General features: G+C 36.4%; 1 protein-coding gene across 9 annotated transcripts in view; it reads left to right on the top strand.

The window, feature by feature from the left end:
* Nucleotides 1-17,754, top strand: part of AGFG1 (ArfGAP with FG repeats 1) — a 106,624-nt gene that overhangs the window by 77,966 nt on the left and 10,904 nt on the right. For 4 of the 9 annotated variants that reach the window (XM_036755862.1, XM_036755860.1, XM_036755859.1 and 1 more), the window contains exons 5-8: nucleotides 147-303; nucleotides 10,150-10,269; nucleotides 10,968-11,039; nucleotides 14,595-14,804. In XM_036755862.1, the coding sequence (XP_036611757.1) occupies nucleotides 147-303; nucleotides 10,150-10,269; nucleotides 10,968-11,039; nucleotides 14,595-14,804 (559 nt within the window). The remainder of the gene's footprint in view (nucleotides 1-146; nucleotides 304-10,149; nucleotides 10,270-10,967; nucleotides 11,040-14,594; nucleotides 14,805-17,754) is intronic. The other 5 variants (XM_036755865.1, XM_036755864.1, XM_036755863.1 and 2 more) reach the window with 2 other exon arrangements.

The following is a 17,754-nucleotide window of genomic DNA, read 5'->3' as shown; positions in this document are numbered from 1 at the left end:
TTTATGTTAAAAGTGATTGAAACGACACATCTGCTTGGAATTACTTAAAAATATGTTAAATTTTGTGGATGAGAGATAACATACAAAGTTTTGGTAAAGCAAATTAGAGATGATTTCTTTCTTTATAGCTGGTATTTTATTTGTAGTCCCCTGTTGTAGTTCGCTCTCAAGGACAGCAGCAGCCAGAAAAGAAGCAGTTTGACCTCCTGAGTGACCTTGGCTCAGACATCTTTGCTGCTCCAACTCCACAGTCAACTGCTACAGCAAATTTTGCTAACTTTGCACATTTCAACAGTCATGCAGGTAAGATTTTTGTTTGATAGCTGCCTCAAAAATATACTGTGCTTAAGAAATGTTCATTCTTGACTATATGTGTGCAGTGTGTTTTTTTCAATACAAATAATTCACTGGCTTCAATGTACTTACTACAAGTGTTGTATTAGTCATTCCAGTTCAAGTTTAGTTTATTGGTTTGGTAGTTAAACAGTTTCATCATACGAGTCATGATTAAAATTTGGATTCTAATTTTAATGTATCCATTTAAGGAAACTATAAGACAGTTGAAACATAAAGAAGCTTTTAAAATATATTTTCTTAACCATTGTTAGTACAGAACTGTTTTGTTGAAAGACTTTGTTGATGAATAGAAGGTAACAAAAGAGTTAAATGCATTTAACTCAATTAAAAATTAGGTGAAAATTTTCCTTTGGTAATGAATGTAGATAAGTCCCAAGTAAAGACCAAAAACAAACATGAACCTTTTAAATTTTTTATTTTGAAAATCTAGATGATAGGTTTAGTTCTTGGCGTAAAGTAACTTTTTAGATTCTGGGCCCCAGTATTACAAATTGGAGTAAGGGGAGTTTACTGTGTCTAGTTCTAAGGTCTTTTTATTTAGCTTATTTTCTTTAGTTAGGGTTCCACATCATCTGTCCTAGATATATTATCATCCAAACTGTTCTTAAATTTCTCCAGGTCTATTCCTGTATTTGGACACTTTCCGGAAATTTCCCTTGCTTTAGTGCGGATTTTCTGAATTTACATAATTTTGACTTTCCCTTTGCTCTTTTCATTCTTTCTTTCAAATGTCAAGGTAATATAATACTCTATTTTTTAAAAGACAACATTTGACATTTGTATAGGATAGATCAGGAAGTTTAAATTACTATCATTTAAGTATTAAATTAGATAATGAAGGGGAAAGATTAAAAGAATAATCAGACACAGCCTCCTTCCACACAAGGAATGTATATGCCAGTACACAGGTAAATAGAATACAAAGTAGAATTATGACTCCATAATAGAAGCAGAAAACAAAATGAAGTAAGATTTGGAATTGGGGAGATCACTTCATCACTGAATCGGAGAGAATATCCTTCCATGTGTGTGGTCAATAGACCTTAGAGACCTTAAAATAAATGGAGAACACTAATTAAAAGCTTTTTGTTTTCAGACTGCTATTTTGAGGCCAACTTGGAATCTCTGCTGCATTTCTTTATTGCTGTTTAGGTATAGGAGTATTAGCTAAAAGTCATTCTTGCTCCTTTGTTATTTAATTTCATGATTTTTTGGGCAGGAGGCAAAGGGAGTCTGCATCTTTCAGAAATATGTCCAACATGATTTATATGAAACTTGTAAACTATTGATTCCTAAACTTCTTCATTTTCTTTTCACACTAATTGTGTGATTTGAGCCACTTGAATTATTGGGATAAGGACATTCTGATCTATAATGGGACAGAAGGGAGAATTGGAGGTTCTGAAACACTTTTATTTTTGTTGATATCATTTCTGAATAGCAAAAAAGCCAGAAGAATTTAAGTATCTTACTTCAAATTCCCCAAGTGGGCACTAGTTTGCTTTTTAACTAAAATGCACAACTCTTGGTCCCACCCGTTATGCCAGACTGGTGCTTTATGATCCTTTGGCTGGCCAAAGTTGGAGTTTTTAATCTGAAAAGTTCAGATTGTCTTGTTTCTCACCATATATAACATTTTGTCCTGAATCTGGTTTCAGCTTTATTTGAATTTAGCCTGTAGTCATATTTTCAGTGTCTCTCTGCTTATCATTTAACAATTAAATACCAGATTTCTAAAATCTATCAACTTACTAGCATTTATTAAACCTTCTATGTGCCAGGAATTTTTCTAGGTCCTGGGGACATAAAAATAAAAAGAAAACAATTCTATTCTCATGAAGGTTACTTCAGTGACAACTTTAGGTTATCTTCATATTACATTAAAAAATTGTAAATTGGGTTTTCCTGGCTCTGGGAGCCCTGCCTCCTGATGACTGCCCTTGCCCAGGAGGAGGTAGGATTGGGGAGAAGATGGCCCCTGTGCTGCTGTCACCTGGAACCCTGCAGTTGATCACTTTGGAGGACCGAGGGCCTGCCCACAACTGGACCACTCACCAGGAGAGAATTGCATTTTTTGCCCTCATTTGAAATCTACTTTCCCCCCTCTCTTGATGGCATACCTCAAAGTGGGCAGAGGTGATCTTGGGGGACATGCTTTGATTTTGAGTGTTCCATACCCCAGCTTCTGATTTCTCATTTTCATCGAACAATTTTGTGACATTTGAATAAGTGACAGTTGGTATATAAATTGGTTCCTCGTGGCTACTTGTAAAGACCCTCCTTGACTAAATACCCTTTGGAAGTTGGTGACGACATTTCTGGGAATCAGTGACATTCAAGGATGTTGCTGTGAACTTCACCCAAGAAGAATGGATGTATCTGGACACTTTTCAGAAGGAGTTTTACAGGAATGTAATGCTGGAGAACTATAATAACTTGGTCTCTCTGGGACTTGCATTTTCCAAACCATACATCATCTACCAGTTGGAAAGAAGGGAATCACCATGGATTCCAGAGGGATACATACCAAAGATTAGCCATCCAGAACGGCAGAACCCACAGAACAGCAGAGGGAAGCAGGGCTCCAGCCCAGGACAGCCTGGATGGTCTCTGGGTGAGGTCTATTCCACAAGGAGCTGGGAACTGGGAGCTGGGAACGGAGTGGAGCAGAGCCCAGCCTGAGCGGCGTGGACCATCCAGACCAGAAGCCGGGTGGAGGGGGCCCTAGCGCCCTGAATATGTGAGCTGCGGCAGCTACCAGACCCCTTGACCCACAAACACCAAAGACTGCGGAGAAGGTTAGTGGGAAAAGCTGCGGGAGTGGAAGGAGTTCGCGGTTCAGCTTCCAGCCCCGGGGGCAGCAGAGGTGGGGCAGCTACAGCTGTTGTTACTTCCGGCTCCAGGCCCACTTGGTGGGAGGAATTAAGTGGTGGATCAGAGCAGGAGTGCAACAGCCTGCTGAAGATCTAAGCCCAGTCTGGACTGGGGGTTCTTGGGGAAGGAGTAGTGCGGGTCTGACAGAGCTGGCACCTCCCCCCCAAACGTGGAACATAGAACTCATTAGTCCACAAGCAGTCATACCCCACTGAAAAACTCAAGGGTCAAGTTAGTTGGTTGGGAATATGGCCAGGCAGCGAAAACACGCCCAGATTCAGTCTCAGACTTTGGATTCTTTCTTTGGTGACAAAGAAGACCAAAACATACAGCCTAAAGAAGACAACAAAGTCATAGAGCCTACAACAAAAGCCTCCAAGAAAAACATGAACTGGCCCCAGGCCATAGAAGAACTCAAAAAGGATTTGGAAAAGCAAGTTAGAGAAGTAGAGGAAAAATTGGGAAGAGAAATGAGAAGGATGCGAGAAAACCATGAAAAACAAGTCAATGACTTGCTAAAGGAGACCCCCAAAAATACTGAAAAATACACTGAAGAAAACAACACCTTAAAAAACAGACTAACTCAAATGGCAAAAGAGCTCCAAAAAGCCAATGAGAAGAAGAATGCCTTGAAAGGCAGAATTAGACAAATGGAAAAGGAGGTCCAAAAGACCACTGAAGAAAATACTACTTTAAAAATTAGATTGGAGCAAGTGGAAGCTAGTGACTTTATGAGAAATTAGGATATTATAAAACAGAACCAAAGGAATGAAAAAATGGAAGACAATGTGAAATATCTCCTTGGAAAAACCACTGACCTGGAAAATAGATCCAGGAGAGATAATTTAAAAATTATTGGACTACCTGAAAGCCATGATCAAAAAAAGAGCCTAGATACCATCTTTCAAGAAATTATCAAGGAGAACTGCCCTGATATTCTAGAGCCATAGGGCAAAATAGAAATTGAAAGAATCCATCAATCGCCTCTGCAAATAGATCCCCAAAAGAAATCTCCTAGGAATATTGTCGCCAAATTCCAGAGCTCCCAGGTCAAGGAGAAACTACTGCAAGCAGCCAGAAAGAAACAATTTGAGTATTGTGGAAACCCAATCAGAATAACCCAAGATCTGGCAGCTTCTACATTAAGAGATCGAAGGGCTTGGAATGCGATATTCCGGAGGTCAATGGAGCTAGGATTAAAACCTAGAATCACCTACCCAGCAAAACTGAGTATCATGTTCCAAGGCAAAATATGGATTTTCAATAAAATAGAGGACTTTCAAGCTTTCTCAGTGAAAAGACCAGAACTGAATAGAAAATTTGACTTTCAAACACAAGAATCAAGAGAAGCATGAAAAGGTAATCAAGAAATGGAAATTGCAAGGGACTTACTAAAGTTGAACTGTTTTGTTTACATTCCTACATGGAAAGATGATGTGTATGATTCATGAAACCTCAGTATTAGGGTAGTTGAAGGGAATATGCATATATATATATATATATATATATATGTTTATGTATATATATATAAGTGAATGTGTATGTATGTATATATCTATGTGTATATGTATGTATGTGTATGTATGTGTGTATATATATGTGTGTTTTTATATATATATGTTTATATGTGTGTGTATACATATATATATATATATATATATATATATAGAGAGAGAGAGAGAGAGAGAGAGAGAGAGAGAGAGAATGAGCAGACACAGGGAGAGTTGAAGATGAAGGGAAGATATCTAAAAGAAATAAAATGAAATTAAGGGATGAGAGAGCAACATACTGAGAGAGGGAGATAGGGAGATGGGGTGGATTATCTTGCATAAAGGTGGCAAGAGGAAGCAGTTCTGTGGGAGGAGGGGAGAGGGCAGGTGAGGGGGGAATGAGTGAACCTTGCTCTCATCAGATTTGGCCTGAGGGGGAATACCATACATACTCAGTTGGGTATCTTACCCCACAGGAAAGAAGAGGGAGGAAGATAAAAAAAAAATAAAAGGGGGGGGATGATGGAGGGGAGGGCAGATGGGGGTGGAGGTAATCAAAACAAACACTTTGGAAAGGGGACAGGGTCAAGGGAGAAAATTCAATAAAGCGGGATGGGTTGGGAAGGAGCAAAATGTAGTTAGCCTTTCACAACATGAGTATTGTGGAAGGGTTATACACAATGATACATGTGTGGCCTAGTTTGAATTGCTCGACTTCTTAGGGAGGGTGGGTGGGAAAGGAAGAGGGGAGAGAATTTGGAACTCAAAGTTTTAAAAACAGATGTTCAAAAACAAAAAAAGTTTTTGCATGCAACTAAAAAATAAGATACACAGGCAATGGGGCATAGAAATTTATCTTGCCCTACAAGAAAGGAAGGGAAAAGGGGATGAGAGGGGAGGGGGGGTGATAGAGGGGAGGGCTGACTGGGGAACAGGGCAACCAGAATATAAGCCATCTTGGAGTGGGGGGGAGGGTAGAAATGGGGAGAAAATTTGTAATTCAAACTGTTGTGAAAATCAATGCTGAAAACCAAATATGTTAAATAAATAAATTTAAATTAAAAAAAAATTGTAAATTGGATTAATAAATGTTCATAGACTTCAGAGTAACAATTATTGTGTCCATTTTAGGTTTCTTCATACTTCTTAAATTTGTCAGTTTTGAATAAATGATTAGAACTTCAGTCATCATTTAACATTACTGACCTCTTTAAATGTAAAAGGCCATTATTTAAGGAGATTAAATACCAAATTTCTTGTGGGTACAGATTTTAGCCTTTTGGGCCTTTTTTCTACAGAGAGACAAAAATAACTTTTGAAAGAAAATGTAATATCTATATATGTCTGTAAGGGTACGGGGTTACCTCCTTTATTTGTAAAGCAGAGTCTTGTTGGAGTGTCTAATTCTGTATCTTACAGGTAGATTGTAATTTAAAAGTCTTTTTTCTTTGCCTGATTCATTTAAAAGTTAACTTGGATGTTAAATGAGGACTCTGTGTGTATGGGTATGCACATGTGCACATATGTGTGTTATAGCATATACATGTAAATTATATACACAAGAAGTGACTAATAAAACCAGTCGTGTAGTCCTTCAGGCCTTGTGCCATTAGCATGCTGTGGTCTTGCTCAGAAATAATTTGCCTTGGATTTGATTCTAAATCTGAGTCATTGTTTGTTCGTCAAGCTAAAATTCTTTTTCTAGAAGTCCTTGCAAGCAATATGGGCTATTTTATGTTTTATATTTTGGATAGAACAGATGAAGTTACTGGTGGATGACAAAGCTCTCATCACCAGCTTTTTCCCCAGTTTTTTTGTTCATTTGATCATGTCATAAATAGATTGATGATCTAGCAGATGGATTAAAATTAGAGTTGTCCACAACAGTGTTTATATAAATGTACTTTCTTGCAGGAAATATGAATTTTTAGATAAGTTAATTTCAGTAGTTCGTGTGTCAATATCCTTTTTGTTTTGTAGTATTGCTAACATTTAAAAATGTTTTCACTAATTTTTATCTGAGTAGTTAACATTTTGGTTTTTTATTGTTAATAATTAACATTACTCTTATCTTTGAATTTGTCCCTCCCTCTTCTACTACCCATCAAGCCACTTCTTGCAACAAAGAACAAAAAAAGGGAAAGGAAAAAAAGCAGCTCAGCAAAGCCAACATATTCACAATCTCTACAGTAGATTCAGTCTTTTATGCCTATTGTCCCTGATTTCTGCAGTTAATGGGGAAATGTGACTTTTCCCAACTTCCTTCTGGAGCTAACATTATAGCAGACCACATTTTTATAGTCATATACTTGACTGAGAGGTGCAGAGAATGTAAGGTTTGATTATGTTGACCGTTAAGAAGAAAAAAATTCACAGCTCCACCCACATTGTATTAGTTCAGTAAGCTCTTTCCTCAGGGCAGGTAGGTGACGCAATGGGTAGAGCCACTGGTCTTACAACCAAGAGGTCCTGAGTTCAAATCTAACCTCAGATGCTTGCCACTTAACTAGCTGTGTGATCTTGGGCAAGTACTTTTTTTCTTTTTTTTTTAACTCTGACATGATGCTTTCTTATGGACTCAAGTTGGTTGTCTCATGTATTCAGCCAGTCACCTTCAAATATACATAAGCGTGGCCGTAGAAGCATAATTTAAAGGTAGAATTTTAAACTTTTAAATTATTGCTTATAAGTCTAATGTTCAAAAAACAAAACAAAGGAAGAGTGGCCAGTTTATTTGTGAGACTTTGGGACTTGGTCTCATGGTTACCCCTTGTATGTATGTTAATGCGACTGCCTCACATATTTAATTTGATCATTAAAACAACCCCTTTAAGGCAAGTTCTATTGGAAGTACAAGCTGAGACATTAGTCACTGGTCAATCAGTGGGAGAGGAACCAAACGAGGTAGGGTCGGTCCTCTTCTTTTCAGCTGTTCCTCTATTGAACATCAAAGAATAATCAACTGAATGTGTTGTAGAGTCATTTGGGCCAACCCTGTTATTTAAGTCAGACATCTGACTTTAAAAAAATTAATTTTTAGTACACATTTGTAAACTGGGAACTGGAATTATATTCTCCTTACTCATTTTCGTAAGAAACTATATTGGGTCTTTGTTATGGCCCTTATTAAGTTACAACTAGTAAATGAAAGATAAATGTTAGTTTTATTTGTCATTCTTTTATTTCCAAGTCCTGGAAGAACCTTCTGTTCTTTCTGCCATGAGTGTTCTTTTCTTAAGTCTTTAGTTCAACAAAAGTTCATTATGCCTCTGTGATACACATACAACATACTCTGCTAGGGACTAGGAGTATAAAGACCACAGTTGGAGCAATTCCTCCCCTCAAGGAACTTATTTTCTGTTGGTGGACACAACATAAATAAAAGGAAGAAAGGAATGAGGGAGGGAAGAAGGTTGGGAGCATTTATTAGTGTGTGCCAAGCACTGTGCTAAGGGCTGCAGATGCAAACAGAAAAATAAGATAGGTGGTCCCACCTCTCAAGGAGCTTAAAAAAGTGCAGCTTTAGGGCCAGTAGAACAACCTGTACACAGATAAGTAAAAACAAAATAAGTTGAGAAGGGAGAGAGCACTGACAAATGGGGAATATCAGAAAAAAGGTTTTGTGTAGGAAGAGGCACTCAAAGAAAGGTATGGATTCTGAGGTGCCATCAAGAAGGGGCACAGTATTCAAAGGCACAGAAAGGGAAAGTTGAATAGGGTTTAGTTTGAAGGTGTAAGATACTGTAAAGAGAGGCAAAGACGGTAGCTGCCCTCAGCAAGCTTACCTTCTATTGAGGGAGGCCACGTGTAAATAAGTTGTAAGATACTTGCAGAGGAAGACATTAGCAGCTAGGTGGGATCTAGCCTCCTTTACAGGATGAGATTTGAACTGAGTCTAGAAGAAAACTTGGAAACTCAGTGATGGAAGCTAGAATTTGGAGGCAGCCAGTGCAAAGGGACTGACAGGAACTGACATGTCATATTTAAGGAATTGTAAGTAGGCCAGTGTTGCCAGATGGTAGCTGGTTGTTTGTGGAGAGGAATAAAGTGAAAGACTGTTTAAAAATTTGCCAGTATTTATTTTATGGCATTGGAATTTTCCAAAGATTGAAAATTTTAACCTATAAATTGTATCCCATTTTTATAAATTTATAATATTTATATCTATAAATTGTATCCCATATTTAGGAAGTCACAATATGGTTAAGTCATTTCCCTCCTTTTAAAAGAAGTCATTTTATTTGCTTTTTATAGTTTTATTTGTTGAAAGACATTAATTATATCACTGAGAAAAAAATATCATGTGTGGCCCATGAAAATTATCAAGAAAAATGTGTGATAAGCAAAATATTATGACTCTTTCCCATTGTAATTCCAAAGGTAGAAAGGAAGGATAAGGACTCAGAAGAAAAAGAAAAAAGAAAAGCAGAAGTAGATTGAAAAAATGATAACCTTGAGGCCAGTATCTCCCACTCCCCCCCCCCCCCCATCACGCATGCTCAAGCCTTCCCTTCTCCAAGAAACTGCTCTTTTCAGAGAAGATTGTTCTCTCCACAATTTTTTTTTCAGATGAGCATATTTAAGCATGGAATTTCTCTTAATCAGTATCCTCATCTTCTGTTATCAGGGTCATCCACCCACCCCCATGAAAACTTTTTGTTTTACTCTCTTACCTTCATTTTGAGGAAGATAGCTTAATTTGTTTTTCTGAGTTTAAGTAGATGTTTTAAAATTTCTGGTGTCCTTATTTTTTTAAATGTTAGTATCCATTAGTCTAATAATTGTTTGAAGGTGAATGGCAGTATTGTGTTGAAAACAATTATAATTTATACAATTAGAATGATAACCACTGAACTGTGGCCATCTTGCCAATATTTTTGTTATTTTGATGATGCTTTAATTAAATATATGTAAACCCTTTAAAAATCTTAATCTTTGACTCATGGAAAGAAAAGGGAATCTCTTCATAGTTTTAGATTTTATAAAACAAAAATAAGATAAAAATGCTTTATGCAATGGTTATTACAGTGCTTGAATCCACTAAGCTGATTAGAACTGTGCCATTATTTTAAGACACTGAATATTGTATCTTCATGTTTTCTTTATCATTACATTTGACATTCTGTCGTCAGCTCAGTTTCACATAAAGCAGGTATGTTCCCCATTGTTCATTAAGTGAAGAGGTTTAACATCACAGGGAATTGCTAGAATTTCTTTGGGCAATGTTGCATAAATTTGTTTCAGTAAAAAACTGAGCTGGACCTTTAAAGTTAGGTGATGCTGTAGTGTAGAATTAATTTTATAATTTAATGTAAATTGTGGTTCACACAAAGGTTTTCCCAGATATCATAAGTTCATTTGTCATCTGTTTCCTTTTGTTTTCTCTTTTCCATATTCATTAACATGTCTTGTTCCTTGCCATTTACAGCTCAGAATTCTGCAAATGCAGATTTTGCAAACTTTGATGCATTTGGACAGTCTAGTGGTTCGAGTAATTTTGGAGGTTTCCCCACAGCAAGTCACTCTCCTTTTCAGCCCCAACCTACAGGTAGAGCTATATATAGCATTCTGCTTAACTATTTGTTGTTGGTTTTTTTTTTTAAATAAAAAAATCTCTCTAGATGTAAATTTTTTAAAAATTCCACTTAACTTTATTTTACATAATTACCTGACTTAACACAATCCTGCCTTATGTAGCTCTGGGGAAACCTAAACTGAGTAGTTTTTCTTCCTTTTTTTTTTTCCTGGGCTTTTATAAACCATAATCCATAACATTGTCTCCTTTTTTTTTTTTCCTACACATTAAGGCTATTAAAACTTTACTCTGATCTATTGAAGCTTTCATGTAAAATGTTTTTTTGTTGAATTTCATTTTATTATTTATTGACTTGGTTGATCTCATGTCTCTGTAGGGGAAATTAGATAATTTCTTCTTTTGGCACCATGAAAAACAAATTTAATTTTAATTACTCAAGCCAGAAATGTTAGAAAACAGAAAAGATTTACATTGACTTATTACTTTGCAAAAGACTTTGTGTGTAGGAACTGGTGTTTAAATTCTTAATTTCTTTTTCAAATTCTTGTTTTTTAAAATTCATTTAATGATTCTTGTTTGGCTAAATCTTTGGCTTATTGCTTTCCTTTCAACTTTGTGTATTGTGTTAAAGCATTTTCTTTTAATTTTATTTTTTCCATTCTTGCTCCCCTCATTTATAATTTCACTCCAAATTATTTCTGGCCATCCAGCATTTAGAATGCTTTCATCCAGCTGCAGTTATGGGGAATTTACTTCAGCTTTTCCTCTCCAGGCTGTCCACAGTAAGTCCTAATATCATGTAGGAAGTCTAGTTTGTGTTTTGTGCTATGTTTCTTTAACATTTCATTTATTTAGTTTTACTTCTCAATTCATTGCTCAATTCATCTTTTAAAAATTTTATTTCACATTCTATATTTTATTCAGCCCACTCCTACATTACTAAATTCATTTGGGGAACCCAATAATATATCTACAGGAAAATAAGTAAGGCAAAATTGCTGTGAGAGCCAAGTAAAATTTATTTTGGTAGGCACAGTAGTGTTTTAAGGATTATAAACCAGCATTTTGAGACAGATAAATAGTTATGTAGCACAAACATTGTCTTTATTTTATAGCTGAAGGAAACATGTCCAGAAGTGTATTTATTTGGGATTTTGGATTTAGAGCAGAGAAGTTGCTCAGAGACCAAGTCCAATCCCTGCGCATCTTACAGATGAGGAAATTGAGGCCCAGGGAGGTTTTAAGTGACTTGCCCACAGTCCCATAAAGAGATGGGATTGTTAAAGACCTAAAAATGTCATAGGTAGCAGGAGCTAAACCCCACACCTAGGGGAGTTAACAACTTCTAATGTAAGGACTAAATGAAAACTTGAGAGGGGCCTTCTTATTTCAGCTAGTATCCTCATGGCTTTCTTGCCTAAGCAGCCCCCAAGGACTTGACTTGCTGGGGTTTCCTTATTGCCCCCCCCGTTTTTTCTGTTGCAGTTTTTCCAGAAATGGAGAGCTTCCCCTGCACCCCTTTTCTCCAACAGCCTGGAAGCAGTATAGAGCACTTATTTTAATTGAAGTTAAAAGTTTTTATTACTAAACACTAGAGAGAAACATAGTACTAAGACCTGTGATTGCATTGGTGTAGGGTGCTCTAAAGGAGGGCCTCCTACTGAAGCAAGTAGGCACCTTCTGTGCAACCTGAAGTCCTAGAGAATTGCCTGGAGATTGGTGTTTTCAGTGGTCATAGAGCCCTTAATGTAAGAGAATAGGACAGGAAACCTCCAGGCCAGCTCTCTATTTGCTTCTCAGCAGATAATTTTAAAAAGACAGTAGCTACCAAGTTGTGTGTCTTTATTCTGTGGGCCAAGGCTCAAGGAACTAGATCTCACTCTTACTCAATTTTCCCTCTTGTGGTTCCTTTCTTCCAGATACTGTGTTTGAAGGCAGTTGTCCCATTTTTCTCTAGTTTTCTGTCAGGTGTCTTGGCCCTTTTAAAATCTGCTTATTACAACTGTGGCTATGGTTGTGGGAGCCTCAGTGCTTCATCTGACAACCTCAGCCTCTTGTCTCCTCCCTCCTACCATGCCATGGTGTCACCAGCCCGCCCCCCCCCCCCCCCGCCCCAGCCAATTATCCTCTAGTGGGCTTCACTTAATCTACATTATCTGGCAGTAGACCTATGGGAGTTCTGTATTTACCTTAGGCTCCCTAGATATCCTTCAAGATTTGTCTTCCTTGAGCTTTAGCCCTTCTGGGCTTAGCTTGGTAATTGTTGCTTTCCTGGAAATCTCAGTGGCTTTGGAAAGAGATTAACAATTTCTCGATTTTCTCCCCTTCCTTTCCACTCCTTTACCTTCCTCCTTTTCTCTCCTTTTTCTTCTTTCCTTTCCTCTCCTTTTTTCTCTTTTTTTTCTTCCTCCTTACTCAACTTTCTGCTACTGTTCTCACCATTTCCCTTCTCTCCCACTTTTTTCACTTGCCTTCCCCCCTTCCTTTTCTTTCTGTTGGATCCTGGAATTTCTGTTCTGGTTGGCTCCTTGAAGCATATTTGTTAGGTATATGTGAAGATCACTTCTGCCCCATTTTGGGTAAAGTTAGCTACTCAACTCTGTTGTTGTTGACTGTCATTTGGACTCCCTCTAAAGGTCATGTAGTTCTGGAACTGTGTGCTCTAAGCCACCATGATTCTCTCTTAAGACTCCATCTTGCTTACTGTCATGGCTTTGCTTCTACCTTGTCCTCCAGCTCTCTTTGCTCCCCCAGCTCTCCCTCCTCCCCGCACCCCATCTGAATTGATAGACAGCAATTTAAATTGGTGAAGTTCCTGCTAAATTCTTGTTCCTAGGATTCATTGGCCTTATGAAACAGTGGATTTTCTGTTTCTGATGTGGCTGCTTGCTCTACCCACTTCCCAGCATACCTTGATTAATCCTCACATGACCTTCCCATAGATTCTGTCTTCCCCCTTTCCAAGAAAGAAAAGTAACATTCAGCAAATAACATTAAAAATATCTCCAAACCACCACTATTAAGGCACAACTGTAAATAACTTGTTTCAAAATTTCTAATTTATCGATATTTCAATAACTTTTTTTTTCCTGGAAAGGAGGACTGCTTTCCTCCCTTTTTAGAAGTATAGGCTTGGTAATCCAAGTATTTTGCTTTCTTGTTTTTAAGCTGATTGGCTGGATATAGCTCTTGAATCAACTAAACTGCTTCAGAATGATTTGAAATCTAAGGATGAATGGAGTATATGAGATTTAGAAGCACATTGTCACATGCCTAGACCTTTGACAATCCAGTAAATTAGACTTTTGTTAAGGGTTTGCTCCAGACTTCAGTGGAAGTATATGAAAATTATGGTTAATGCATATGTGATTTTTTTTAAATGGGAAGTGATATCATTGACAAGGGCAGTAGTTCTCAAACTTTTTGGTCTCAGGACCCCTTTATATTCTTAAAAATTATTAAGGATCTCTCAGCTTTTATGTAGGTTATAGGTGTTAATATTTATTGTAAAATTAAATTAAAACATCTTGATATTATTATGTAAATTGTTTTGACTTCTTGGACCTTTGACTTATCCAAGGTCACGCAGTATGTGTCACACACACATCTATGCATCCATAATATATGTGTGTATATATGTATATGCACACATACTTGTCTGTACTATATATGTATAAATGATAGTTATGTAAAAAGCACACACACATGCATACATATATATCATAGACTAAAAGGGATTTTTCTTTTCCTGCAGCATGCTTTTGTTCCCAGTCGGAGTGTGTTATATATTAGAATAATTACATGAAATTTAACAGTAGTACCTTTGCAAATTAAGCAAATCTAGGGACTCTGAACTACTAGACCAAATAATTGTGGGTTAAAACAAAACATCTTTCATACTTTTGTTTAATAGGCTAAGTATTTGTTTAAGCTGTGCCTCCGTTAAGTTCACAAAGAACTTTAACTTTCAAGTGGCATATTTTACCTCTTTTCCAAATTCTTAGTTTGAGAACTAAAAAATAATCTGTATTTAGAACAGTGGATAAATAGAAAGGTTTTCCATAAATAATATAACTGCTTAGGTAACACATTAATTTTAGTAATTTAGAGAAATGAAAAGTTGGGGTAGAAATATGTACCTCTCTTTTTATGAACACTCTGAAAATTAAGATGTACAGACTGTAAAATCATGTTAAGGTGGTTAAAAATCATTTACACTTAGTAAAACTTAATTTTAAGGATGTAGGGTTACATTCAGATAAGCAATTATATTGTCATATCTAAGAATATTGGAGAAAAAAACCATATAAAATATAAGTATTTTTATTTCATTACAGGTGGAAGTGTGGGATCAGTAAATGCTAATTTTGCCCATTTTGATAACTTCCCCAAATCCTCCAGTGCTGATTTTGGAGCCTTCAATTCTTCCCAGAGCCATCAAACTACAGCAGCCATCAATAAAGTTGTAACGAAAAAAGCAAGTCTTCAGACAACAGATAAATATGCGGCACTTGCTAATTTAGACAATATCTTCAGTACTGGGCAAGGTACTAAGATTAAAGAAAATTCCCAAGTCTGTGTGTGTTGTAAATGCAGATGTATTCATTAAGTGTGAGGATTATACCTTTCTTGGTTTTGAAGCAAAGTTTATCTTACTAAAGATTTTGGGATAATTTTGAAAAATTAACTGAGGAATTTCAGACAGAAGATACTTTACAGTTTTAATAGTCTCTCAAGCCTTCTTTAGAAATTTAACACAATCTATTTTGTACCATCAGTCATTTTTCGTGGTTGATTATATTTGAATCATTCTCATAAAGTCAGTTACATTGTGTAAGAAGTTATCTTTACGCACATTTAAATAAATAAAGAAAAAACACACCCCAGAGTCTCATAATTGGAGAGTCCCAGGGCTTGTTCTTTTAATTGTTTTCATGTCTTTGTCAGATGCATTATAGTAACCATGAATAGAATTGAAGCAATTAAATGAATGTTATTAGAGTACCAGATGTACTGAGTATTTTATACCAAAGTGTAAATAAACCACACTTCCAGATTCCCAAGTCAGAGGACCTCTGATCATATTTAAGAAGTAGATGGCAGTGACTGATTGAAAACCTACCAAAAACATCGACTTTCTGCTTTTCACACCTCTTGAGAGATGACATTCTCAGACAAGTTTTACCACCAGTGTGGTAGTCTGAAGGGTAGTTTTCACAATCTTAATGTCTCTAAACCAGTTTAATCAATATCTAAACTTGTTTATTATTTACTAGCAGAAACTAATAGAGCAGTTTTTAAACACCTTTCTAATTTTAACTTTACAGTTGTTTAGCACATTTAAAGATAACACTACTTTGTGTGAATTTAGAATTAAAAAATATTTCATAATATAATGGTTTATATTATGAAAACTGAAAATTGGCTAAAATTTCCATTATGTTCCTTTTAAAATCTTAATCTTATTTCTAAAGGAAACATTTATATTTACATATAAAATTGTGAAGAAGGTTTTTCTCTAAAGATACAATATTTTGTAGTACCTATTCTTTGTCCAGATGATATTCTGGAAGGTACTTAAAATCTTATGCAATCTTTTCCCCATGTACTGGAAATCTATTATCTTCAAGTAATTAGCAAAGTTATCTTTATTTAATATAGCTTCTGAAGAGGAGAGCACAGAACTACTTCAGAGCCCTTTGGTTAGACCTTTTCAAACAAACATCAGCAGACAGATCGCCTTCCTTAAATGTTATTAACCATAGTCAAAATCTCTTGGCTGAAGAAAAAGTTAATTTATAAGCTATTTGCTTATAAACCTGGGATTTTAAAAAAATACCTCTTGGAGATTAAGATATTCCATGATATCCTGACCAAAAACGTCACCAACATGCTTTGTTTCTAAAGATGTAAACTGAGGAATCCTGTAGCATTGTTTCTTATATAGATGTCATTCCAAGTAGAAGGCAGTTTCTGATGTAATAATTGCATTTTATGAACTACTTTTCTGATCAAACTTTAACATTCATAAAGCATTTTTTTTGTTTTAAATATATGATTTTATAAGAATTACTACATTATCACTCAGGACTTCAGTTAGTCTCAGGGGCAAAATTTTTCTAAATAGCAGTATAAGATTAGGAAGTGAAATGGGATATCTAATCCAATGCTTCTCCCCCATCACTTCTATTTTACAGGTGAGGAAAATGAATTCCAAAGAAATTAAATGACTAAATGACAGCTGGAATTTGAATTGCAAGCCTCTAGGTCCAAATGTAGCCTTTTTTTCCATTACAAAATGGAAATCAATGATGAAATGCATAATTTAAAAAAAAAACATTTTATTATTTATTTAATATTTTCAGTTTTCAGCATTGATTTCCACAAGATTTTGAGTTAGAAGTTTTCTCCCCATTTCTACCCTCCCCCCACCTCCAAGATGGCATATATTCTGATTGCCCATTTCCCCAGTCAGCCCTCCCTTCTGTCACCCCACTCCCCCAGCTCCCATCCCCTTTTCCCTTACTTTGTTGTAGGGCAAGATAGATTTCTATGCCCCATTGCCTGTATATCTTATTTCCCAGTTCCATGCAAAAACAACTTTTTTTTTTGAACATCTGCTTTTAAAATTTTGGGTTCCAAATTCTCTCCCTTCTTCCCTGCACGCCCACCCTCCCCAAGAAGGCAAAAAATTCAACATAGGCCACATGTATATCATTATACAAAACCCTTCCACAATACTCATGTTGTGAAAGTCTAACTATATTTTGCTCCCTCCCATCCTGTCCCCCTTTATTCAGTTTTCTCCCTTGACCCTGTCCCTTTTCGAAAGTGTTTGATCTTGATTACCTCCTCTCCCTATCTGCCCTCTCTTCTATTGTCCCACCCCCCTTTTTATCCCTTCCCCCTTCTTTCCTGTGGGGTAAGATACCCAATTGGGTGTGTATGTTATTCCCTCCTCAAGTCAAATCTGATGAGAGCAAGATTCACCAATTCCCCCTCACCTGTCCCCTTTTCCCTTCCAACGAACTGCTTTTTCTTGCCACTTTTGTGCGAGATAATTTATCCCATTCTGTCTCTGCCTTTCTCCCTCTCTCAGTATATTCCTCTCTCATCCCTTAATTTTATTTTATTTTTTTTTTAGAATATTATCCCTTCATATTCTACTCACCCTGTACCCTGTTGAAATACATAATTAACAGAACTTTGCTTTATACCTAATGTTTTAGGAATTTATCCACCCAATGAGGTGTTTTGTGTGTATATGTATGCCATTACACCTATAATGTGTGTGTGTGTGTGTGTGTGTGTGTGTGTGTGTAGACACAAGTTGTATGATCGCTTAGTGAGCAAAGGCCTTAGAGAGAATTTCTGAAGTTAATATTTAAATTTGTCAGTAGTATGCTATTGATAGAAATGCTTTTACATTTCTTAGTTTTAATTGGGTGATGCCAAATTTTCCAAGCTGATATGTGCACTGACCTACCCTTCCTAATT

The sequence above is a fragment of the Trichosurus vulpecula genome, chromosome 4 (genome assembly GCF_011100635.1).
Source record: "Trichosurus vulpecula isolate mTriVul1 chromosome 4, mTriVul1.pri, whole genome shotgun sequence".
Taxonomy (NCBI): domain Eukaryota; kingdom Metazoa; phylum Chordata; class Mammalia; order Diprotodontia; family Phalangeridae; genus Trichosurus; species Trichosurus vulpecula.
The sequence above is the reverse complement of the archived record's forward strand: the minus strand, read 5'-3'. Positions and strand labels throughout refer to the sequence as shown.